General features: G+C 49.9%; 9 protein-coding genes across 9 annotated transcripts; 5 read left to right on the forward strand and 4 right to left on the reverse strand.

The window, feature by feature from the left end:
* Positions 1–257: 257 nt before the first annotated feature.
* N7506_006147 (ribosome biogenesis protein URB2) lies at positions 258–4,703 on the forward strand (the record flags this gene model as incomplete). Its single annotated transcript, XM_056955440.1, has 1 exon — positions 258–4,703. The coding sequence occupies one exon, from the start codon at positions 258–260 to the stop codon at positions 4,701–4,703; it is 4,446 nt and encodes a 1,481-aa protein (XP_056809774.1).
* A 378-nt stretch (positions 4,704–5,081) lies between these two features.
* On the reverse strand, positions 5,082–6,886 carry N7506_006148 (copper fist DNA-binding domain-containing protein; the record flags this gene model as incomplete). Its single annotated transcript, XM_056955441.1, has 3 exons — positions 5,082–6,577; positions 6,640–6,800; positions 6,852–6,886. The coding sequence occupies 3 exons, from the start codon at positions 6,884–6,886 to the stop codon at positions 5,082–5,084; spliced, it is 1,692 nt and encodes a 563-aa protein (XP_056809775.1).
* Positions 6,887–7,369: 483 nt separating this feature from the next.
* On the forward strand, positions 7,370–8,344 carry N7506_006149 (putative mitochondrial outer membrane protein (Sam35); the record flags this gene model as incomplete). The annotated part of the gene is made up of 3 exons (XM_056955442.1): positions 7,370–7,579; positions 7,650–7,889; positions 7,949–8,344. The coding sequence occupies 3 exons, from the start codon at positions 7,370–7,372 to the stop codon at positions 8,342–8,344; spliced, it is 846 nt and encodes a 281-aa protein (XP_056809776.1).
* A 101-nt stretch (positions 8,345–8,445) lies between these two features.
* Positions 8,446–10,693, reverse strand: N7506_006150 (uncharacterized protein; the record flags this gene model as incomplete). The annotated part of the gene is made up of 5 exons (XM_056955443.1): positions 8,446–9,222; positions 9,305–9,433; positions 9,893–10,143; positions 10,200–10,442; positions 10,522–10,693. The coding sequence occupies 5 exons, from the start codon at positions 10,691–10,693 to the stop codon at positions 8,446–8,448; spliced, it is 1,572 nt and encodes a 523-aa protein (XP_056809777.1).
* A 1,316-nt stretch (positions 10,694–12,009) lies between these two features.
* N7506_006151 (Zn(II)2Cys6 transcription factor domain-containing protein) lies at positions 12,010–13,604 on the forward strand (the record flags this gene model as incomplete). Its single annotated transcript, XM_056955444.1, has 2 exons — positions 12,010–12,144; positions 12,198–13,604. 2 exons carry the CDS (start codon positions 12,010–12,012, stop codon positions 13,602–13,604), a joined length of 1,542 nt encoding a protein of 513 aa, XP_056809778.1.
* Positions 13,605–14,313: 709 nt separating this feature from the next.
* N7506_006152 (cell division control protein 14) lies at positions 14,314–15,226 on the reverse strand (the record flags this gene model as incomplete). Its single annotated transcript, XM_056955445.1, has 2 exons — positions 14,314–14,924; positions 14,974–15,226. The coding sequence occupies 2 exons, from the start codon at positions 15,224–15,226 to the stop codon at positions 14,314–14,316; spliced, it is 864 nt and encodes a 287-aa protein (XP_056809779.1).
* An 873-nt stretch (positions 15,227–16,099) lies between these two features.
* N7506_006153 (FPP/GGPP synthase family protein) lies at positions 16,100–17,257 on the forward strand (the record flags this gene model as incomplete). The annotated part of the gene is made up of 2 exons (XM_056955446.1): positions 16,100–16,422; positions 16,504–17,257. 2 exons carry the CDS (start codon positions 16,100–16,102, stop codon positions 17,255–17,257), a joined length of 1,077 nt encoding a protein of 358 aa, XP_056809780.1.
* A 400-nt stretch (positions 17,258–17,657) lies between these two features.
* On the reverse strand, positions 17,658–18,598 carry N7506_006154 (Smr domain-containing protein; the record flags this gene model as incomplete). Its single annotated transcript, XM_056955447.1, has 3 exons — positions 17,658–18,003; positions 18,087–18,337; positions 18,416–18,598. 3 exons carry the CDS (start codon positions 18,596–18,598, stop codon positions 17,658–17,660), a joined length of 780 nt encoding a protein of 259 aa, XP_056809781.1.
* A 3,009-nt stretch (positions 18,599–21,607) lies between these two features.
* On the forward strand, positions 21,608–22,829 carry gpaA (guanine nucleotide-binding protein subunit alpha gpaA; the record flags this gene model as incomplete). Its single annotated transcript, XM_056955448.1, has 4 exons — positions 21,608–21,725; positions 21,778–22,120; positions 22,176–22,732; positions 22,786–22,829. The coding sequence occupies 4 exons, from the start codon at positions 21,608–21,610 to the stop codon at positions 22,827–22,829; spliced, it is 1,062 nt and encodes a 353-aa protein (XP_056809782.1).
* Between the last annotated feature and the right edge of the window lie 577 nt (positions 22,830–23,406).

Genomic DNA, 23,406 nt, shown 5'->3' on the forward strand with positions numbered 1-23,406 from the left:
TACTTGTTGCAATGATATGGGATTGGAGAGGTGAACGTAGGCGTGAGTAGCGCAGGGAGGGCGTTGAAACAGACCGAGTTGAACTCGGGCAAAGGCGGTCGGAGATATCTGCGGCTTTTCTTTTCGGTCTCTTTTTTTGCTCCTCCACAAGATCACTCACAACCAACCTGAGTTTGCTTTTTTCGAGATGCCGTTGCTTGCGGAGGTACTTACTTCTTGAACTGAACTGCTGAGTTCTATATAATCCGAGATCTAACATGTTGCTGCAACAGCATCCGCGCTCTTCGCAAGAGGCGCTCCTCCGCCTTGAGAAGGGTACCGCCAATCCCACCACCCAGCTACACGACGCGGCGAAAATTTTAGGCTTGGATTTGGCACTGTGCGAAAGTCACCCGGAAGTTCACCGCGATGTTCGGATTCAAACAAACGCCACCCCGAAGGAGGAATGGGTCCTACGATGGCTATTGAAGAGACTACGAAGTGGGAAGAACTACAGAGTCGATGCATCATCGTTCCTGCTATTGCGACAACTTATTGACTTGATCTCGCCCAAGAACCTTGCCGCCATTCTCAAGGACCAAAAGTTCTTGTCGATCTTATGCGATACCTTTGCCGATCTGGAAACCGATATTTTTGCCGGCATTGGGAGTGGACTTGCAAGTTTCAGCTCAGACTCCGAGTCTAGTCACACCCTGACCGGCTCCCCGCCTCGTGATGATCGCCGAGGAAGTCAAGGGAAAAAGCGCAAGAGGATGACGACCGAGACCGACGCAGATCCTATGGAACAGGACAAGGAGCGACAGAACCCCGCGGCATGCTTCCTCGCATTCATCCGCGCCTTGGATTGTCTGCATGGATTCATGACTCTTTCGCAGCGTATCCTCAGTACCAATGGGGTTGCGAACTCACATCTTAAGCTCGCTCTGAGGAGTGAACCCGAGGCCGTTGCCATGCTGCTGGGCCGATCCTTCCGGGTGGCTGCCGTGGCCGCTAAGCAGTTCTCAAACGCGGGACAAACAACCGATCTGCAGCACTTGTTGTACGTCTTCCCCTCTGCGGTGGAACTGTGGGAGTTGAGGTCATACCGCGAAGATGACGCGGACAACAAATCGAGCAACGAATTTTTCGCGAGACACTGCTTTGCCCACGCGCTGAGACTGCAGCACTGCGTGCGATCTGCCAATCTTGATACCGATGAGCGTGCTCACCTTCTCCACTCAATTGAGCGCATTATCGCACTCCATGTTCTGCTCCCAGCTCGTGCGGCCTTTTTCGAGCGTGGAGGATCTGGAATCGATTACTCTAAAGATGAACCTGACTGGAGTTCAGTCAAACCAGTAACAGATACTTTCAGACCGATCATCCGCGAGTTCGCTGTGGCGAAAGAAAGCAAAGCATCCAATGAAGGGTGTGTGCAACCTTGGCGATCAGTTGAGCTTCTCCCCGAGCTCTTTGATAACGCCGTGCGTGCCGTTCCAAGAGATGTTTTCCGACGACAGACACATGAAGCCCCGTGGCTGGAAACTTTGTTCGTCGCTGTTGCAGAGCTGTCATTCTCCACTGCAAAGGAGGAAGACTTTGCGACTTTCTCATCCAAGTTTATTTTAGTGCTGGAGCAGCTCTTGCAGGTAGCGTTCGACCGAAACGTTGGCCTTTCTTTGCATACTATCATGGCACATGCGAACTACACTGGTCTGTTCGAGCCAGGCCTCGAGAAGGTTCAATGGAACGTAACAGCTCTGTTCATTAGTCTTGGTGTTGACGTTTTCCTGCCAAACTCCGGGTTGCGTGATTCCCGCAAGCTCCTTGGCGCATTGTTCGACAAAATCGCATTGCACTGGCGTGAAGCCGGTACCCGAAGCAACAAGGAATACAAAGTGATTAAGGATAAGATCGTGATTCCTCTTTTGCGCGGTTTTGCTGCCGCAAGAGATCTGTCTACTTTCATGGAAGTGTGGCACAACCAGCTCATCGCCATTGAGGAAGCTCGCCAGGATAACAGTAATCTGGCACTTTTCTCGGTCTGGGAGGACGATGATCTTTCGGATGTGTACGCGGAGTTGATGCGGACTTCTCTCACTGAGCCACAGGTTGCCGCTCAATTGGCCACCGCCGCTGAACAGACTAGAGACGATACCGGCAAGGTTGCTGATAACGCTCAATCTTACGCAAAATTGGTCATTGTCGAAGCAAGTTTCCGTGGCCGTGTCCCGCCATTTGCGGATTCCGAGAAGACCTTGTCTCATCTCCTCGAGACTTTGAGCTCTACACTTTCTTCCAAGCAGGCCTTGCACTGGCGATGGCGATTGTGGCGCTTGCTTCGCAACATGTTGGAGAATACTCTGCAGTCAGCCGATACCACACTAGCACACAAAATCATTGGATTGGTTGAAGTCGCCGAAAAAACCATCCATCGCAACCACAAGGACTTGGGCAAGAAGCAGCTTGCTGCGTTGGAGTCTTGGGAATCATATCGTTTCTCAATCGTCGCCATCAGAGCACACGCGAGTGATGCGCACCTGGGTTCCTTCATCAAGACAACCAAGGATGTCACCAACCTGATCACTTCCGTCTCCATGAAAGATGCTAAAAAGTCTATGAAAGCGCCATGGAATGGTCGAACAGACACCGTTCTATCAGAAACTGACCTTGGTCTGGCCTATTTCCTGGCTCTCGTTAGAGTCCCAGAAGTTTGGTCGCTCATTGGCTCTGAGGATCGATCACGACTTTTCCAGCACATTTTGTCCTTGGCAGCTGCTCAGTATCGCTCTTCTTCATTGCCTTTGGAGGCTGTTGCGGAAGAAGCAAGATTCCTTCAAGCTTGGGCCAGCGTCGTGTGCCACGAGTACATGCTCAATGCTCCTTTTATTGTATCCGATCTCTCTCTGCTTCTCAACGAAAGCATTGAGCAAGATTCTTCCAACAGACGACTTCTTATCGAAAGCTTGCAACGGGTTCCAGCTTCGTTGATCACAAAGGGCTTGAGGACCAATATTCTGAACAAGTTGCAAAGTGTTTTGCTCCAGCAAGATAGCTCACCCGAAGTCTTGGTTGGTATCCTGACAATGATGGCCAAATTGGCCGCTATGCCCAAGTGCGAAGCTACACTTACCAGTGACTGGGAACCTATCTGGACCGTTGCCCGTGCAGTGCCATTGGAGGGTACTGAACACGACCTTTTGATCATGAAATCATTCCGAGGTCTGTGGCGTGCAATTTCGGCCAAGCTTTTGGTTCTGTCCGAAAATGATCGGAAGAAGTTGTTTAAGAAACTCTTCAGCAGAGCGTCGAAACAAACTTCCAAGATGAGACAGATCGACCGTGACTCTATGGCCTGCTTCCTGTTGCGATTGACTTTGTCGGAGCTTTGGGTTCACCGCAAGCAACTGCAGAATGCGTTCTCAGAAACAGAACTTAGCGAGTGTCGTCAGAAGGTCTTCGACTTGGTCTTGGCTGATATGAAGTATGTCAAAGACCAGTGCAGGAAGGGCAAGTTGGAGGAGACAATCACTCTTATCAAGACGATCGACGCTCTCGAAGATTTCGAAGATCTGGCCACCAACAACATTGAAGTGGAAAAGTTCTTGTCCAAGATCGAGAACTATATGGAGATGTCTATCGATTCAGGTCCCACGCGTTTGATCCGACGCCGACTTCTTGCCAACAAGGGGCCTGAGAAGAACATTGCTCAGCCAGTCCTGCAGTGCGCTGAGTCTCTCAGCCTTCAATCTCTCTATGACGAGGACCAGCAGCTTTTCATCCGCACTACCACGGAACGATTCCGCTCGATGCCCATGGAAAGAATTACTCAGGCGATCTGCGAGGTTCGCGGCCTTGGCTTGCTTGGTCAAAATGCGGGATACAGGCTGCTTGTCATCTACCTCGCTGTTGCCTCTCTGCCCACTGTGGAAGATAAGGAGAGTGCCACCGCACGAGAGATCTCCCTGCTCTGCACTGCCCTGGCCGAAGCCATCTCGCAGAGTACCAGCATCGACCAGTTCTGCCTCGCATCCGAATGTTTGGACCAACTCCTTCGTAGCCAAACTCGTTGCTTATCCCAGTGCAACATCGACGCCATTCTGGCCGCCATCGCAAGCGCGGCATCCAAGATCGGACCGCAGATTTCTCCCGACTACGCCCCAACCATCTACACGCGCCTGTGTCGCCTCATGGGCGTTGTCCTCAGTCTCCAGCGTCTGAAGGTCGGCGGTCGTTTCCACCTCGTGGTGAACGCCATGCAACGTCTCCTGGGCTGCCTCTTCGCCCGCTCCCGTAAGCGCGGCCGTTCCGCACGCTCGCAGACAACCCTTTCCCAGCCCTTCTGGCTTGCTCCTCTGGAATCCTCCCACGCAACCTACTACACTCGTCTGCTCACCTCACTCTGCGATCCCACTGTCTCAGCGGTCCTTCGTCCCCAAGCCGGTTCATCTCGCGATGCCCTGACCGATCAGACTAAGAAAGCTAAGCGCATCGCTGGTCAGTACCTCCAGTACGTTGTCATGGAATACGCACAGTCCTCGCTTCGCGGGTCATTGTCGCCAGATGTCAAGGCTGCCATCATGCCCGGTCTTTATGCTGCTCTGGATGTCATGTCTCGGGAGTCTATGCGTGCACTGAATGCCGCGTTGGATGTCTCTGGCCGTGCTGTTTTCAAGTCGCTCTATGACGATTACATCAAGTTTGGCAAGTGGAATAAGGCCTGATTGTTTGGTTTGGTTTGCGCATGGTGCCTAGGTATCTTTCATCTGTACACTACCTTTACTACATTTTGTTTAAGAATTATGATATCCCAGGGCGGGCTGGATGGCCAGGTTGATTACAATCTGGATTGTCACACGCGCACGTCACTTTTATTCCAAAGTTCACGCACTTGAAATCGAAAGTCTATGTTGTACTTGATTTTCAGCTTCGGAGAGAACGTGCCACTCGTATCAAAACATGCAATCTAACATTTGAGGCCGTCTAGAGCATAAATTCTAGATAGGGTATCATCGAACATCATAAATCATCCATAATCAGACAGGCAAAAGAGGAGCGGAGAAGCAATCTGCCAGATGTGACAAATCTAGCGGTACGATCAATTAGATCATAGAAGTTTCCAAAGTGCGCGGGCTTAAGCACGGCACAGACATATTGTCCAGAGATGGGTTTTGAGAAGGGTGAGACATGGCGGAGCTTGTTGGCGGTAGATGAGGCGAGTTTCGCAGCTCAGTGGTGTCGGAAACAGGATTTTCGGGCACAGACATGTCCAAAGAGAAGCCGCTGTGGCCGCTATGAGTGAGGCATCCTACACAGCTGCAATCACTACCACACTGACAACTGCCAGTCACGTCGGAACAGGCACTCGGCAGTCCGACTGGGTATTCCAAGGTGTAGTATTCCGATGGGTGCATCAGTTGCTGGTTGATTTGATGATTTGATGATCCCAGCGGAGAAGAGTAGCCACTAGGTAAGGCGGAGTTGGGATCTGAATATCCATTGTAGGGATTGGACTGGAAGCCATGATCCAAATGCGGTGTGCTTTGCACATAATAAGGGAATGCACCCGAAGGCGCTGCACCTTGGAAAGGCGAGGATTGGTAGGGATTGATGGTGTCGGCCCTTCTCTCGTCGCCGTTGAGTGTAATCATCGCACCCATCTCTTGTACATGCTTTCGTGTTGTAGTGTTGAAGGGGTGAGCTGCACATCCCAAACATTGACAATCTTCTCCACAGCTACAATCGTGGCAGGGGTCACCACCCGGGGCAGCGGCAAATGAAGATTGAGGCTGGTTGAGCATTAAAGAATTCATAGGAGGCTGAGTGATGCCAAGGCCATTCATTGAGTTATGATAGGCCATGCTTGTTGGGGGTGGGGTCACGCCGAGGGACATCCCATTGTGAGACATTGATGGTTGAGAGTGTGGCGGCAACATTTGCATATACCCGTTTTGAGAGAATGGTTGCTGGGGTTGCGCTTGACCCATGGCAGGGTGCATGTAGCTTCCATGCGGAACGGGTGTCAGGTTCTGCCAAGAAGCCATCTGTGGATTGCTATATTGCATGTAAGATTGATCATTCCACGCGGGAGGTTGTTGGAAGCTCTGCTTGTTGGGTTCTTGGTGCTCGGGCTGGCTTGCTGCGGCGGGACGGGAGCCACAACAAGAACCTCCATTTTGAACTGGCTGCGGGGTCTTTGCCGTGGCCGGCGCGGGAGTTGGAGAATCTGCCTTGGGCTTTTGAGCGCAGCAACTCGATACCGGAGGTGATGGGCTTTGTTTGGCGGGATCTTGCGGGGATGGTGCTTGGCCGTTGTTCAAAGACGAAGGTGTAGTCAAATCATCTAAATCTGGTTGCGAAGGACGATTCGACATGAAGCCTGTTGCTCCATCCTCGAATTTGAGATTATGTGGCATGTTGTCTAATGCCCTTGCAATATTCTGGGGTGCTGCTTGCATAGTGCTCTGTCTCCTCCCAGACTTTTGGACTTTGCCAGGAGCTGGTGACGACGTCGAAGGGACGGAAGACGTCGGAGATTGTGTTGTTTCATTGCCATCCATGGGAACTTCATAAAGTGGCCGACACAAGCAAGACGAGCCTGGGACAAGCCCGTTAGCACAGAGGAACGATGTGTATGAATAGCCGGCAGCAAGCTCATACCTTTGGGAATGCGAACCATCACAGCATATGTCTTCTGACAGCTACATGTTCCTTTCGGGTGAGGACATTTCGCAAGAGGGCGCCCGGCCTTTGGGACCTTCATCATGAGTCTATCGAAGTGTTGACATTTCGATGACCGATGCCCTCGAATGCAGGGTTCGCTGCAACTAGTTAGACTGGCTACGTTGGAAATCGAGCAGGTGTTGTCATACCAGGACCACTTAGCGCCTTCTTCGTCGAGAGGCATATTTGCGAAACGGTATGTATGGTTCGGTCGAGTTTATGAGCTGCAAAATGAATTCGAGACGTCGCATCCAAGAATATTTGCCTCGGTACCCGGCGCATGCAATTTGCCTTTCCCAATAAGATCCAACGCCTCGTGTTCAACGGCGACCTAAGCCATATGCATGTGGTCGAAGTCAGAAAATGATGATCAGAGTGGAGTCGAGACGGAACGAAGTGGAGGTTCAACGTTTGCGCGGGAGGACCGGAAAAAAGGCCGATTTGGCGATGGGAAGTCCGTTACAGTGGCAGCGAGTAGTACCAGTCCATGCGATCTATCACACGAAGCCTGAAATCTGCATAGAGTCCAGAGGGAAAAGACAAAGGTGCGGGGAGATCGGTACCTGGGCCCATTAGGTAAGTCAGGCAATGACTTCCTGTTTGGGCTTGGCGTCTTTTCGGGGATTGTTTCGATGACGAACTTCTCCTTCTCGACCATATCTGCACAATGTCTGACACTCCGGGGAAGGGTTTCTTTACCGTCCCTGCTCCAATTAAGCGCCTTTTTGACAAATTCCCATTGACCACCTATCCCGCAAACGAGATCCCTCAGCGCTCCCAGTCCAATGACACCGCCAACCAGCTATTTGTCTTTACCAATGCGCGTGGAGCACGACAGGGCCGACCCTCCTTCAACCCTCAATGTCTGAAGTGGCAGGTGTGTTCTTCGTTGTAGAAAGTCGCGCATAGCAACGTCTGTCAGAATTATGCTAATTGACTCGGTCTAGGCATACTTGAAGTTCGTCGGAATCGACTTCGAGGTCACCTCCTCTAACAATCACGCATCTCCCACTGGCGCCCTGCCCTTCCTCATTCCCTCCCTTCCTACAGATGTCTCCAACCCAATCCCGTCGCACAGTCTCCAAAAATGGGCTATTGAGCAAGTCCACTGCGAGGAGGAACAACAACTGAATCTGCGTTTCGAAGTGTACGCCTCGCTTCTGGACCACCGGATACGTAATGCTTGGGTAAGCTGGACGCCATGACTATCAATCGGTGCGGAAATGAACTCTACTGACACATTCAGCTATACATGCTCTACCTTGATAGCGAGAACTTTGACGCCGTTGCGCGCCGACTTTACGTGAACCCCGCAACATCGAATGCGCTTGTCCGCGCCACTCTCAGTCACCAACTCCAACAGGCTGCTCGCGACGAACTTCTAAAGACTTCCCGATATATTGATGCCGCCGACCTAGAGGGCGATGCGGGTGGCGCATTCGAGGCGCTATCCACCCTGCTCGGCGAAGACGAGCACTTCTTCGGTCGACCAAACCCTGGCCTTTTCGACGCCAGCGTTTTCGCATACACACAACTGATCCTGGACGACTCCATGGGTTGGAAGCGAAACCGACTGGGACAATTGCTCAAAGAGCATCCCAACCTTGTACAACACCGTGACAGACTACTCAAGTTCTTCTGAATGTATAACAGCGACCTGGTATCACAATGATCCTGAAAATTAATATCTCCTCTGGCTGAATTCTACTCTTGTATTCATTATTTCTTGCCGGATGTCTCTTGTCACTCGCTCGCCTTTCTGAAGCAAATCCCGAACCAAACCTTGACCCCTACCCATTTCCCTGCCCGGGCGCCTAGCACATGCTTTAATTCCTCGTCAACGCCTCTAATGATCACCCCTTTTTCGCAGTTGCTAGTCACGTCGTTTTCGTCAATATTTGCTACCGAAAATCCTGCCTCTTGGGCTGCCTTCAAGACATCGGGAATAGCGTGGCAATAACTTGTAGGCCGAATCTTAACTCCGCTCTCTGGATCAGTGAATCCAGCTTGGCTCTGCATCCCCATCTCTTCATGCATATTCGTCACCAGGAGATACGCGCCAGGTCTCATTATCATCGAAGCAACCGCAAAAAACTGTGCCAATGGGATGTGCTCTAGCACAAGCGTGCTTATCACACCCGAAGCTCCTGCACCAATTGACGGCGGCAGCTGTGATGACGACGCAGTCTGCAGTATATCCAGAATGTCCAGTGAAACGGGCTGGGGGCTTGTTTGCTTTGTTGCGTGTTCTTTCAACGCAGTCCGCGCCACATCGAGCATACCAGGTGATGCATCGAGCCCAATGAGATTGAAGGTATCATTCTCCCTGGCGGACAGGGCGTTAAGTAGTTGAACGGTATTCCGACCTGTGCCACAACCCAAGTCTATGATGCTTGGTCTGGCAGCTGTGGTCTCAACCTTGTCTTGGAGAGTGGACACGCGATCGAGGAAGTGGGGAAGCAGTGAGCGCATCTCAATCGTGTCAAGCCGCTGAAGGAAATTCCCGTCTGTGTCGTAGACCTGTTGGTCGTTAGTCTCATCGATTCCTTCATTTATGAATTTTTCGCTGGTAACAATTGTTCCCGGATAGAGCTGTACACACCTCTGCCCATTTATTGTATGCTTCCACCGTATCCACGTATTGAGTTGGCTGTGAGTTTTTAGATGGCTCGGCCGCCAACATATCTTGAATTGTGGTCATAGTGCACAGGTGCTCAGGTGATGTTGAAGTCTAGCGACACAGTTAGAACGAAAGGGGCTCGTTCAATTTATACAGCATTAGAACTTGCACTGGGTCTAGGCTTGGATCTTTCCGCTCCATGTAAAGGTTTGGCCTGACTCATAACCAGCTCCAGGCTGTACCTCGGCTCCGCCCGCCGGGCAAGAATTATTTTTTTTTACATGCAGACCCGGTTGGCTTTACTAACATATACTACATCCCAGAGTAACCTTGAAGTTTGTCATTCATATTCGTAGACCGGTGAAAGGTTCAGCTTTGAGTATACAGAGACATTTCCGAGTCTCTCTTCTTTCCCCCGCCAGTCAAAAAGGAACCTGGATGGCATATCGCCAAAACAATTCCCGTCAAGGCCATAAGACATGCGTCAAAGATATAAAGAAGATACTCTTTCCGCATAATGAACCCATCATTACCTTGGACAAACTCCGCGACACGGAAGATAGAACGCACAAGAATAAGCAAACAGGCGATATAGAGAGCCCACATGACAGATTCCCAGGTCATTTTGGTTCTCACGCTCTGAGATCTCGTTCTGGGGGGCAGGTTGCTGTATCCTGTTCGTTTCTTCACACGCCAGTGGAAGACTGCCGACACAATCACGAAGAATCCAAAGAACAGAAGCTGTATAGCTAGGCCACCAATGACTATATTTTCGCCAATATTCATTGCAGACAGAGTTCCGGCAGCCATGTAGCCTCCACCTATTCATGATTAACATCTGATCGGGGCAAGATAAATGTGGGGTTATGATGCATACCTCCGCACTGAAGGAGAAAGGATATCACATCGCCCACGACAAACACCTTTGTCAAAAACTTGATTGGTACCAGAGACATCTCTTCGGCTTCAAGCTTGACAATGATCCTGCCGAGTGTCATATAGATCGAAGCGGCGAAAAGTGGAGGGGCCACGAGAATCAACATGGTTTGAACGATATACGGGCCGAGCGCTTTCGTATCAAAATGAGAGAAGATGCGAGCAAAGTACCCAGCGCATTCAACTAAAGAGACAAACACTATTGTTAGCGGTCTTGTTTTCGTGAACAATGGTGATCCCAGTGACCTTGGGAGTATTCTTACGGAGAAGGCCGATTAAAAACGGAACGAAGAAATATGAGCGGTGCTTGATCAAACGGATCAGATGCCAAATTGAAAGCCCTATAAAGACCACGCCGAAAATCGCTGCTGCCGGAATTGAAGGAGTGTAGCGATAGAGAGCGAAGTCAACGCCGCCGCCAGCAGGGTCGCTCATCTTGAATAAGGATAGGGTTCAGGGAACGAGATGGATTTAACAAGATCTGTGATTTATTCAACTAGCATAGAGAGACTTCGGGACTGTTATATACACATTTGATCTGTCGAGTCCATGGAACCCCCGAACAGAGTCTTTGAAAGATCTTAGTACGGAGTACGAAAATGCGAAGATACGGGAATACGAGAAGACGAAAATGTGGGGATTCGCTCCAACGCACGTAGTAACCAGACAATCTCGAGAGCTCTCTCTCCTCTCTTCTTCTACCTTTTGTTTTTGTCTCTCGATACTTTACTCGACCGCTATGCCGTAATGGTTTGTAAGAGTGCACCAAAAAGACCATTCCAGTGGCGATAGGAAAGAGACAGAGAAATATAGCAGGAGGAAAAGGAAGTGCGGGAGAATCCAAGAATTCGAAAATACGAAAATACGATCTCGGGAGAATACGAAGTATAATTCTGGGCTCCACTACAATGTGGATCCGCGCATACAGTCTTAAGATGCTTTCAATGAAAATTCCACAACTAGAGACTTTCGTTTGATGGTTTGTAGCTTGTTAATATTGTTCTGCCTGGAAATCTCACCAATAACCTTACAAGCTTTGACTTTTCAAGGTTGGGATCCACGCTTGCCTGGAGCTATCATCGGCACGAAATCTAGTTTGCTATAAATAAAACCCTAGGTAGGTCCACGCACAGGCTACCTGCCCAGGTAGCTAGGATAAAATCTTGTAGATTGCTAACAATAGACGGCATGGGAATATATAGCATATTGACTCCTGTAACCTTGGATCCTTGGCAGAACAGTGTATCTCCAGCTTTGGAGGACTTGCAAGTGAATAGTGAAGGTCTGGGCAATTCCATGTGCAACAAGCCCATTTCCCCAACCTCGGGATTCGACTTCTGTTCACCTCATCAAATCTACATTCCCCTGACACCGAGTCACATAATCCCCGGCTGATGCCCTGCACTGTAGCTAGCTGGGTTAAAAAAGGAATAAATAGGTTTTTTTATAGGGTGGTGGCATATGCCAGATTAAGCGGCGTCCGCTCATCGCAAAATTGCTGCCTTGAAACCTTGAACGATTCTCATTTTGCAATGTTGTAAATAAAGAAACGAGCTCGACGCTCGAGAGCCCGATTCACTCAGGCTGATCAAGTGGTTTTTACTAAATCGGAAAAATTAGGGTGCCTAAGGCGTAAAGTTGATGCCTCAGGCCAATTAGCCAATCCACCAATCATACATTCTCAACTTTCTGTCCCATGCACTCTCTTCTTACTCAACAATCAGCAAGCAACCCAAGCATGCGATTGGGCGATGTCGCACGATCCATCACAGAGCCCAGGTGGCGCTTCAGCCCCTAGTGCCAACCCATCTATTCGGCCCAGGAACCGAATTAGCCACACCAAGTCGCGGGGCGGCTGCTACACATGCAAGCGGAGACGAATAAAGGTACACTCATTACTTTGAGATGAAGCCGCTTCTACTAATCATCCGGTCTTCAGTGTGATGAGCAAAAGCCAGTGTGTGGCAGTTGCTCTGTTCGAGGTGGTGAATGTATCTTCCCAGACCCAGGGAGTACGAAGAACAAACCCAGGCGCCCGGCTTCTCATAATCTTAATGCGACGACACCAAGCTCAGATCCAGGCCAATGTGATCTACCAATCCAAAGAGGTGGTCAATATGCTGGTATCAGCCCTCTGTCTTTCAATCTCGGCCCCGCCGGAGCATCAAATGACGAAGGCCGACCCGATGGTCACCTCAACATGACCGACCTGAATTTACTGCAGCACTTCATTCTGCATACGTCAAAAAAGATGACATTAAATCCCGCCAAAACATTGGTGTGGGAACGAGTTTTCCCGGAGATAGCCGGCGCAAACGAGTTCTTGATGCATCTGCTTTTGGCATTGGCTGGCCTGGATATCCTCACCGAACAGTCACACGATTCCTCAAACTCCATTGAACAACGAACCTCACCTGACCATCTTTCCAAGAGTCTACAGTTGGACAGATTGAGGGTAGTGGTGGAGCACCACCAACTAGGTCTCAAAGGCCTCAAGGAAAAGCTTTGGTCGGTCAATGAATCCAATGCCGAAATATTAATGACCGGATCAATGCTGATCGTCGGATTTGCATTTGCATCTCTTCGATTCGGAGACACGAATTTCCCACAACCGTCGTCTAGCTCGCCCGGGAGTTTAGATCTGTCAAATGCCGGTAAACCGCAAACGCATTGGCTCCGTCTCGTGGGCGGCGTTGCGTCTATCACACGAAACCACTGGATGACAGTAAAAACAGGTCGATGCAGGGCTCTGTTAAATTTCGGAAATTCCCACGAAGACTGGAAGCTTTGTCGGTCTGAACTAGATGGGACTGTGCCGATGGAACTAGGCGCAAAAATTTCGAAATTCGCATCTGGAGGCGGCAAGGCAGTCTCTGATCTGCGAACGCTAATACATGCTCTTATAGCATCCGTGGAGCAAACATTTCCTAACTCTGAGCAGAGTCACACTCTGAAGGAGCAGCTCCATGCGCTTACTATCTTTGAAGAAACGTACATGCGTGTGCTATATGCACTTCGACTCCAGAGATTCGAATCACGACCCTCGTCAAATATTGATGTCCAGGCGGAGATCGAAGAGGCCGCTGTCACCTCTTGGCCGAGTTTTATTTCACAGGGATTCATCTCCTCGTTGGAATTCCATGGACATTTCGGGGTGATAGAAGGCGTTTCATTCACGATTCTTGCTCACCTTTATCTGACTCTCGCTATCTTGAAGGACACATGGTATCTGGGGGCAACATTTGATGCAGAAATCGGAAAGATTAACACATTGATTTCTGGGCTGAGAGATGAGAGATTAGTGAGGCTGATGGAATGGCCGATGGCAGTGGCTCAAACCCCATGACTCGTGCGACCCTAAGCACAAAGAAATAATTCACTTCCTTTGTTTAATTGAATGCGTGATACCGCCTCCTCGCTCGAGCGTTTATCCCAACCTTGGAAGTTTGGACATCTAGCCGGACCACACATCTTAAAGCCACTCAAATACCCACATATCATCCAAGGTCCTACCAAAGCGGGTACGAACAAATATAACAGGCACCTAATCAGGACCTGATTGATGAACACCTGACTTGCAACTGCAAGTGGATGCAACATACTACGTTGTTTTTTTACGCTGGCTTACAACGCAAGTTTTTGGAAAATGTTTCGTCATTATCAGATATATGGCATTTTGGAATAGTCACAGAGAAGAATCGTTCACAATCATGCCGCCATTAAAGAGACAAGAGAAATGACTGGGTTAAAAAAAAAGAGCCCAAGTGGGGCATAATGGAGAAAAACCCCAAGACTGGAGTAAAGAGAGCACCAAGACAGGCCAAAACGAGGGACATCAGTACAGGGAATCACATGAAAGCCGTACCGGACGGAACATAAGTCAAAGGCTCAAAGGAACAGAATGATAAAAAAAAGAGGCTGAGAAAAGAAGAAGAAGAAAAAAGAAGAGTAGAAAAAAGAAGAGTGGAAAAAGAATCCGAATGAGTCGCACCGAGCATCGAAAACATTTGAATATGGTCATGATGCAGTGAATCAATCATCGCCAATCGAGTCATTTAGTAAACCGTTGCTCCGAACGGAGCTGTCTCCTTGAGGTCCTCGACCAGATCCTCGACGTTATTCAAATATCTCCCCAGAAGAGCCTGCTTCTCGTCGGTTGTACGGGTATCGCGACTCATCTTGCTAGCCGCATTAGCCGCAGCATGAGCACTGCGCGAGAAAGGCGCGTTGGACAATTTGCTAGGGCTGCGCTGCAGACCCGGCGGGGAGGCAGGTGCTTGAGTGGCTGTTTCAGGCATGAGGTAGAAATATAAGAATTCGACGAGCTTGAGCTTGACTTCGCGGGATGTGGCGCGTTGTTTGAACAGCGATGTGACTGTGAGCAGGCCGTCTAGATCTTCGAATGTACGGGTGTTGGCCGGACAGTCCAAAAGAGCGGTGACGAGTGTGAGGAGGGTAGCGGACTGCACGGCAGGACAGTTTATTGGGTCGAGGAGGTCGAGGAGAAGGTTCATGTAGATTTCGCGGGCGAAAAGGCTTCGTGAGCCGGGATGTAAGAGGAGAGCACCTTGTATCAGGTCGAGGGTGCAGACTATCAGCATGTCGTTTGTGCCGTTGCTGCCTCGGCCGAGCAGGTGTTCGAGACATGATACTAGGCGCATTGCGACTGGGGACTGTTAGTAGGGTCGGTTGGATTGGAAAGATCAAAGACATACTGTTCCATTGGAAGCTCTCCTGGAGCTTAGAGAACTCTCGGAAGGCGGGATCATCTCGCAATTCTGATAGTGCTTTTGGGACAGGCTGAGGGATATCCGGGGACATTCGGGGTTTCCGTCGGTCATTGACGGGTTTTGATTTGGAGAGACATATCTGGGCGAGTAGGCCTTCGACCTGGCGCAAACCTTTCCGGACCTTACTAGGCTCGTAAGAGGAGAGGTAATCAAAGGAATGAGCTAGTAGAGCCTCCATTGATGGATCAGAAGTGGAGAGAGAGGTTTGAAACAGAAGTGAGGTGTTCCCCAGCCTACAAAAGAAAAAAAAGGCTCGGGCTCATACTCTTATAATGAAAAAAACACAAAAAAACCAAGAAAGTGGAGGTGGTCCGTGATTGGGGCTGATGTCAGTTGGGTCAAGTTGGGGGGTCCGAAGTAAATAAAGCGTCTATAAAGGGTTATCCAGCGCATAAAGCCCCGTTGCCCCCAGCAACCCTGCAACAACCAAGGAACTCATCACGCACTTGCGGTTCTTAGCTGTTTAGATCGACCCCCATGGCGTCAGTCAAAGAGGTTAACGTTAATTTTAGTCTGGTCAATCCGACCTAATCTAGTGTCGGGCGGAAATCTGGACCGAGTATATAGATGACTCTTTTTCAGCTTCGGATATCCCCGTTGCTAGGCATATCTACGGGACATTTGAATTTTTATCACTTCGCTTAAATCTATCACCTGGTCAATGTTTGCTCCCTTGTGTGCCTTGCCGTTGATTTTTTTTTATTTTTCTGTACACGTGTATGTCTTTTTTTTTCTGATATATCACCTAAATAAATATGACTAGTCACATGGATCGACTTTGCAGGACAATGGCCTTGCAGCCTGACAGGCTAGTTCGGGTTTTCTTCTGGATTAGTAATATCTTCAAGACCGGAGGCTGAAGTACGGAGCAACGACGGAGTACTCAGTGCAGCGGACAAAGTAAATCGCTACCAAATCGACGGGTCTTGGACAGAGTAGGAAGGAGTCCGCCTTGTTGGGCCCGATCTCCCTGGTCCCGTGACAAGGGCCTCGGCCTGGAGATGGTTGATGTCATGGGGTCTCCGCCCCTCACTTAGCCCCTCCAACAACAATGAACTCCCCTCCAACTGCTACCCCCTGCACAAGCCCCCCGACGGGCGGGTTCGCTCTGCGTCGGAAACCGACAAACGAGGAAACAAAGACCAGACACCACCGAAACAGATCTAGCGTCGATGGCACAAAATACAAAGATGGGACCTGGTCATCGGAAAACGAGAAGATCTTGATAGCTCCCTACGAATATATGCACCAGCACCCTGGAAAGGACATTCGTCGCCAGCTCATCCATGCTTTCAACGCGTGGCTCCAGGTGCCACCCGAAAGCTTAGCTGTCATTACCAACGTGGTCACGTTGCTACATACATCTTCCCTTTTGTATGTACCTGTCTCCATTTCCCCCTCTCCGTTCTCCCCTGCCTCCTCTAGATCGTGTCTAGATACTGATTGAATGAATAGAATCGATGATGTGGAAGACAACTCTGTGCTCCGTCGCGGGATCCCCGTGGCGCATAACATCTTCGGCACCGCCCAAACGATCAACTCCGCGAACTATGTCTACTTCCTCGCCCTCCAAGAAGTGCAGCAGCTCAAGAACCCAGCCGCGACAGATATTTACATCAAAGAGATGCTCAATCTCCACCGCGGCCAAGGAATGGATCTGTTTTGGCGTGACACCCTGACCTGCCCGACCGAAGATGAATACCTCGAAATGGTGGGCAACAAGACGGGCGGACTCTTCCGTCTGGCCGTCAAACTCATGCAGGCCGAAAGCACCACTGGAAAAGACTGCGTGGTTTTAGTCAATGTCATGGGCCTCATATTTCAGATCTGCGACGACTACCTGAATCTCTCGAACACGACATATACGCAGAATAAGGGGCTGTGTGAGGACTTGACGGAAGGAAAATTCTCGTACCCTATTATTCATAGCATACGCGCCAATCCGTCGAATCATCAGCTGCTCAATATCCTCAAGCAGAAGACGAAAGACGACGAGGTTAAGCGGTATGCTGTGCAATATATGGAGAGTACGGGGAGCTTTGCGCACACACAGGATGTTGTGAAGCGTCTGCGCGATCAGGCGTTCTCACTGATTGATGCGATCGATGCTTCGCCGAGTGCCAGTGGTTCCACCGAGGGCAATGGTGCAATGGTGCGTGCCATCGTGGAGAAGATCGTGGAGACGACTCTTACGGACCCTTCGCGCTAGCCAGATCTCAGGGCTGTACGGATTATCTTTGGCACATATATTCAGTGTATATTTCCTGTTTTGCTGCGAGCTTGGCTTTGTGCATATGTTACTATGAAAGCTTACGACGATATGATTCATGTGATGAAATACTGACGGGGAACCTCGGAACACTGTCCAGATCTCCGGATTTAACAAGATTGGAATTGTGGTATTATTAAATGGCAGTTTCATTAGGACCATTGTCACTTTCATGTAGGGGGGTCCACGGGTATATCCAAAATCCCTGCTATCATGAGTCGTGTCTAGGCATGGCCCAGATCTAAGTGGAAACGAGAAACCAAAGCGCAAAACTCCAAAAGGGGCCGCAGCGCACAAATGCGTCTATATATGCTCAACAACCAGATATACAAGTCTGAACTTACATGACCACACAGCAAGCCTTCTCCAGCTTGCGCAGAACCTTGGGCAGCATCTTCTTGGCAAACTCCTCGATCTCGTCGGGCTGTTGGTGCTGCTGTCCTTGGTGTTGGCCCTGGTGGCCCTGGTATCCCTGTTGCTGGCCGGGATATCCACCGTGGCCCTGCTGAGGTGCGTGGTGACCGCTCGAGGGAGGCATGACAGCCTCACCACCGGTGAGGTTCACGTAGATGCGACCGGCGTTGTCCTCGGTGGCATACTGCAGACCAAGTTCCTGGCACACCTGTTCGACACGAGGCTTGATTTTCTGAATGTGGTTGGCGGAGTGGTTTCCCTTGCCGACGATACTGCGAGAAGAGTTTGTGTAAGCTCGATTCAGGCGCACGCACAACGTTCTTGCCCCTGTGCCAGAGTTCTTTGCGTAACTTACACATGCAGATGGTTCTGTCCATGCGATTTGGCATACTTGATGCGCTCTTCGAGGATCTCCTCCGCCTCCTCAACGAATTGACCGTGCAAATCGATCGTATCGGCCGCAACACGTCCATTGGAGTTGTTCTCCCGGAAGATGAACTCGGAAGCCTGCTTATTGTACTCTTCCATCTTGCGACCGTGGGCCTTTCCCTCCTCGGAGAGCTGCTTGGCGCCGGCGCCATCGCCGTTCGAGTAGGCATCCTTCGACTAAAGGGTGTCAGTCCAGTCCAATCCCACCCCGATTGCAATTGCGACTGCAATCAGAGACATTGTGGTGTCGCATACCCGTCCAAAACATTGTCCGCGCTTGGAGGCTTCCTGGCGGGCGAGGTCGCGGAGCCGATCGTACTCCGCCTCGGCGTCGCTGCTGTTATCGTGGTTGAAGGCTGTGATATTATTAGCGCTTGTAAGAGGATGAAGATCGCTATAATTACCCCGAGGGCCCATGTGGGACATTTCGTGCGACATGGCTGCTCAATTACCCTGAATGTGATAAGGGAAGAAGGGAAATCTCCAAAAGTGGGGACTGAAAGGCCCGAAAAATCAGAAATCCAGATCGATCGCTTTGTCCTTGGTACCGTCCAGCATGACCTACCGCCTTCATCACCGCTTTGCAGATAAGCATGTTGTTTGTATGGAATCTCTCGATTTACCTCTATGCCGATGCTGCAAGATTCATGTGTTCAGCAAGAAATGTCTCTCACTGCATGTCTGGAGCTTCATCTTCGAGGTGAGTGTAACAAAGATCTTGGCGATACATTGAGTAAGGATGGGATTTGCTGTGGTGCAATCACAGATGTGGAAGAGAGCTTACTCCCCCCTACTCCGTTCCGTACGGAGTACAGAGTGCGATGAAGAATCTAGCCTGCAAGCAATGAGCAAGCAAACGAGTATTAAAAGTGGACCGTCTTTCAACTACCGTGTCCGGGGTCTCGGGTCGCTCGCACCCTAGTCCACCCTACCTACTCCGTAAGCATGCAGGATCTGATCTCGCCTCGATCGCCCGGTTCGGTATATTACGGGTGTTGAGGGGGCTCCCTGTATTGGAATTGGGACTTGAAGACCTGACGGTTAAATAAGATGTATGGAGTAGCCCTGGAGGTCGTTTCCGATTACATCTCCACTGAGGTCAAATCTGGTTTACTGGCGATGGCGTGAGCTTCTTGATCAAGTGTGCAAGATACTGCCATTTACGTTCTACGATGAACCAAGTGTTACCAACCAATATGAGAGAAAAAGAATTGTCGGGAGAGATGGTACATGGAGTCTGAAGTCAGAAAATTACGTCTGCCCAGGAACATTTTATTCTGCCGTAAATTCGGGCGTTCCAAGGGTATGCGCATGAGGCGCCTTATAGATCTGTGGGTTTCCCGATCGCCGGAACCACGGACGGGTCATTGTTGTCTTCTATCCCGTACCGTATAAGACAATGTATACTTCATTCCAACAAGGCCATTGTCAGGATCAGAAATGGGAAAATGCTTCGTACAGCAAGTAACATGAAAAAAATACTGGAGGGCTTATAAAGATGTGGATAAACTGGAGATGATCGACACAGTTAGTCAGGAACAAAAAGCAGGTACAATACCCAATATTGGTAACCGATGTGTACTGACAGCTCACCACATTGTGACTTTGTAAACTCCGTAATGCCACCCTGACTCGACGCTGACAATGAACAGAGCCTTCAGAAAACGCAACACGTGGAAATTTTCACCCGAATTCAGGGCTCCCACACAGGCTAGAGCCGCGGGCCTCAATAGTGTCGCGCTATCGCCACGAGGCAGTGGGGACAAAAATCAACCAAAAGCATAAGAAAACGGCTAAATTCGCTAGCCAGTGGGTCGACCAGTATAATTTCAGGAGATAACCTTCAGATGGGAAATTCCCCTAGGTTTTTACCTTTCCTATATTTCCAGTTTTGACGATTGCTGACGGAATCTCCTTTTCAACCCTGACACGGTACACTGGGTGCGCAGGATGAGATGCGACAGTCAGTGTCGGACTATGGCCGTGTGGCTCAGGATCCACTGTAACGGGTCCATGGGCGCGAGTGTCGCATAATGTAACTCTCGGGACTTCCGTGCACAAAGCATGTACTCCGTACGGAGTATTTAGTTAGTAGATCAAAGACATCCGTAGACTGAGAATCTTGTAACTGAACAGGGATTCGTGGGCTGAGTTGGTTGACTGCTTGGTCTGATTGGTCTCACGGGGTTGGGACTAGAATCAAACCTGGAACCTTCAGCTTTGTTTCCTTCAGCCCGAAACTGAAACCTGAGACGAAGATGAAGTCAGACCTTCTGGAACGACAACGATGTGGGGGGTTAGAAACATGGCCTACTGCACATGCATTACTCCGTACAGGGTACACTGTACCAGTGGACGCGGACGGAGTACATCAAGAGTGATAAACATCTCCGTCTCCACCATGCTATTGCACTGTAGCTGTCTTTCGTGCTTGTACGGAGTACAAGTTAAGCGGAATGGATTACAATTGGGGGCTTCATTCTTTGTATTTTGATATTGCTGCATTAGTCTCGCTCTCCACACGATCTGCACGCCTCCAGAAGTCCACCGAGATTACCTTTACAAATTTGTACAAAAGTACTGACAGACATGAATAACGAGAAAGCTATTTATATACAGGTAGGTGTTGTAGATTAGGAGAACTGTGTCAGAATCTCTCCAGCGTCAGGATGCCAGTGAGTAGAGAAGTCCAGTTGGTACAGCGTGCAACAAATAAATTACCCAAACCAACGCGATACCAGCGCAAAAGCAAAAGGGGCTGCTTAGTCCTCGTCTATCATCCCCACACCGCCCAATCAGATTTACTCATCGCTGGACTGGTAATGGCCTGTAATTCAGTCTGTAATTAAAACATTGCATCAGTTCGGTACCCGGGCGGTACCCCTAATCACTGCCATTCTTAGTGGTGTCGCGCGGTATTGCGCTGGTATCCCCTTTCTGCTGCTGAAACTTTCCCAATTTCCCCCTCAGTCTTGCCCCTTACCTGTGATCCTTTGTGCTCTATCACCCCTTCTCTTTCTCTCTCTCTCTCTCCAGATTGGATTCCATTTGAATTCTTCTGATCCTTCCTTTCTTTTTGTTTTCATTTATACCCTTCAGACGTGATTGTCGACCGTTCATTCTTCCGAGTAAGTCGACTCCTTTTTTTTTCCATTGAGAGCTGCAGGTCACTTTGAGGGCCCATCTATCTGGTACATTGAATTTGCTTCCGACTCCTTGCGTCGGCAGGCTTACACCAATTCTGAAACGCTGTCTGCCTCTGTCCAGCGCAGCTTGTACCACCAATGCAACGCCCCCTCGAGCCCATCAATCCGATCTTTCGGATGAAATCATTTTGAGCTTGCTGACTGTTGATTCGTAATAGCCCCTATCACGGAACACTGATTTCTTTGCGATTACACCTTTTCACCTTCACACCGTTCACCGCGATCACTTCATACCGCCATCATGGGTTGCGGAATGAGTACCGAGGATAAGGAGGGGAAGGCGCGGAACGAGGAGATTGAGAACCAGCTCAAGCGCGACAAGATGATGCAACGCAACGAGATCAAGATGCTGCTTCTCGGTATGATCGGTCGACCCCTGAGCTGTGGACGGATGGCTGACATCGGATATAGGAGCCGGAGAGTCGGGCAAGTCCACCATTTTGAAGCAGATGAAGCTCATCCACGAGGGTGGCTACTCTCGTGACGAGCGCGAGTCTTTCAAGGAAATCATTTACAGCAACACTGTTCAGTCCATGCGGGTCATTCTCGAGGCTATGGAGTCGCTCGAGCTTCCTTTGGAGGATGCGCGCAACGAATACCACGTGCAGACCATTTTCATGCAGCCTGCTCAGATTGAGGGTGACAGCATCCCCCCTGAGGTCGGCAACGCCATTGGCGCACTCTGGCGCGACACCGGTGTTCAGGAGTGCTTCAAGCGCTCGCGCGAATACCAGCTGAACGACTCTGCCAAATAGTAAGTATTCATGAGTGTAGCGCAACAACATGCAACTGACCAATCCCCCTTTTAGCTACTTCGACTCCATTGAGCGCATCGCCCAGCCCGACTACCTCCCCACCGACCAGGATGTCCTCCGCTCCCGTGTCAAGACCACCGGTATCACCGAGACCACATTCATCATTGGCGATCTGACATACCGCATGTTCGACGTCGGTGGTCAACGATCTGAGCGTAAGAAGTGGATTCACTGCTTCGAGAACGTCACCACCATTTTGTTCCTTGTCGCCATCTCCGAGTACGACCAGTTGCTCTTCGAAGACGAGACCGTGAACCGTATGCAAGAAGCCCTGACTCTGTTCGACTCCATCTGCAACTCTCGCTGGTTCGTCAAGACCTCGATCATTCTGTTCCTCAACAAGATCGACCGTTTCAAGGAGAAGCTTCCCGTCAGCCCCATGAAGAACTACTTCCCCGACTACGAGGGTGGTGCCGACTACGCCGCGGCTTGCGACTACATTCTCAACCGTTTCGTCTCTCTCAACCAGGCCGAGCAAAAGCAGATCTACACTCACTTCACATGTGCCACCGACACAACGCAAATTCGCTTCGTCATGGCCGCTGTGAACGGTAAGCAGAACCACCTCCATTTTTCCGCAGAATTCTATACTGACTTGTCCCAGATATCATCATCCAAGAGAACCTCCGTCTCTGTGGTTTGATTTAATGAGACTATCGTTCCGGTGACGAAGAGTGTTGAATCTAGATTGCATGTTTTACTAACTGGGGCTGATCGGATCCGGTCAAAAAAAGCCTCGTTTCGAGATCCCGGCGTTGGCTTCATTTTGCGTTGGCTTACTATTTCTCTTCTTTCTCCTTCTATTCTCCATTTCTTAACCCTCGCCTTCCACCCACTGTTATAATTTCCCCCGTGTGACACGATCTCTAGCCGGTTTTTGTGTTTTCCTTTGTCGCCCCTGATATCCACGACAGAAACAGAGTGTTTTCGCGGTGTTCCACGCTCAAAAAGCAGTGGTTGATCTCTTCTCTCTTTTCTTATTTTCCTTTTGCTGTTCCACACTTTTTTTTGACCCATCTGATTTGAATGCTGGATATCCTATCATCTCTTTCCCTTTTCTTGTTTCTATTGTATGTAACCATACCGTCTCCCCCATCATTTTCCTACGTCTCGCGTCCGTTGGGAGCTTCGCGCGTCCTATCTGGGCATTGGATACGGGGAAATGGCAGGATCCGCGGATTTTCATGTCTCCTTCTCATGTGTCATGCCAGGTCGGTTGTTGGGT

The sequence above is a fragment of the Penicillium brevicompactum genome (assembly GCF_028827555.1).
Source record: "Penicillium brevicompactum strain IBT 35665 chromosome Unknown utg000005l_segment0_segment0, whole genome shotgun sequence".
Taxonomy (NCBI): domain Eukaryota; kingdom Fungi; phylum Ascomycota; class Eurotiomycetes; order Eurotiales; family Aspergillaceae; genus Penicillium; species Penicillium brevicompactum.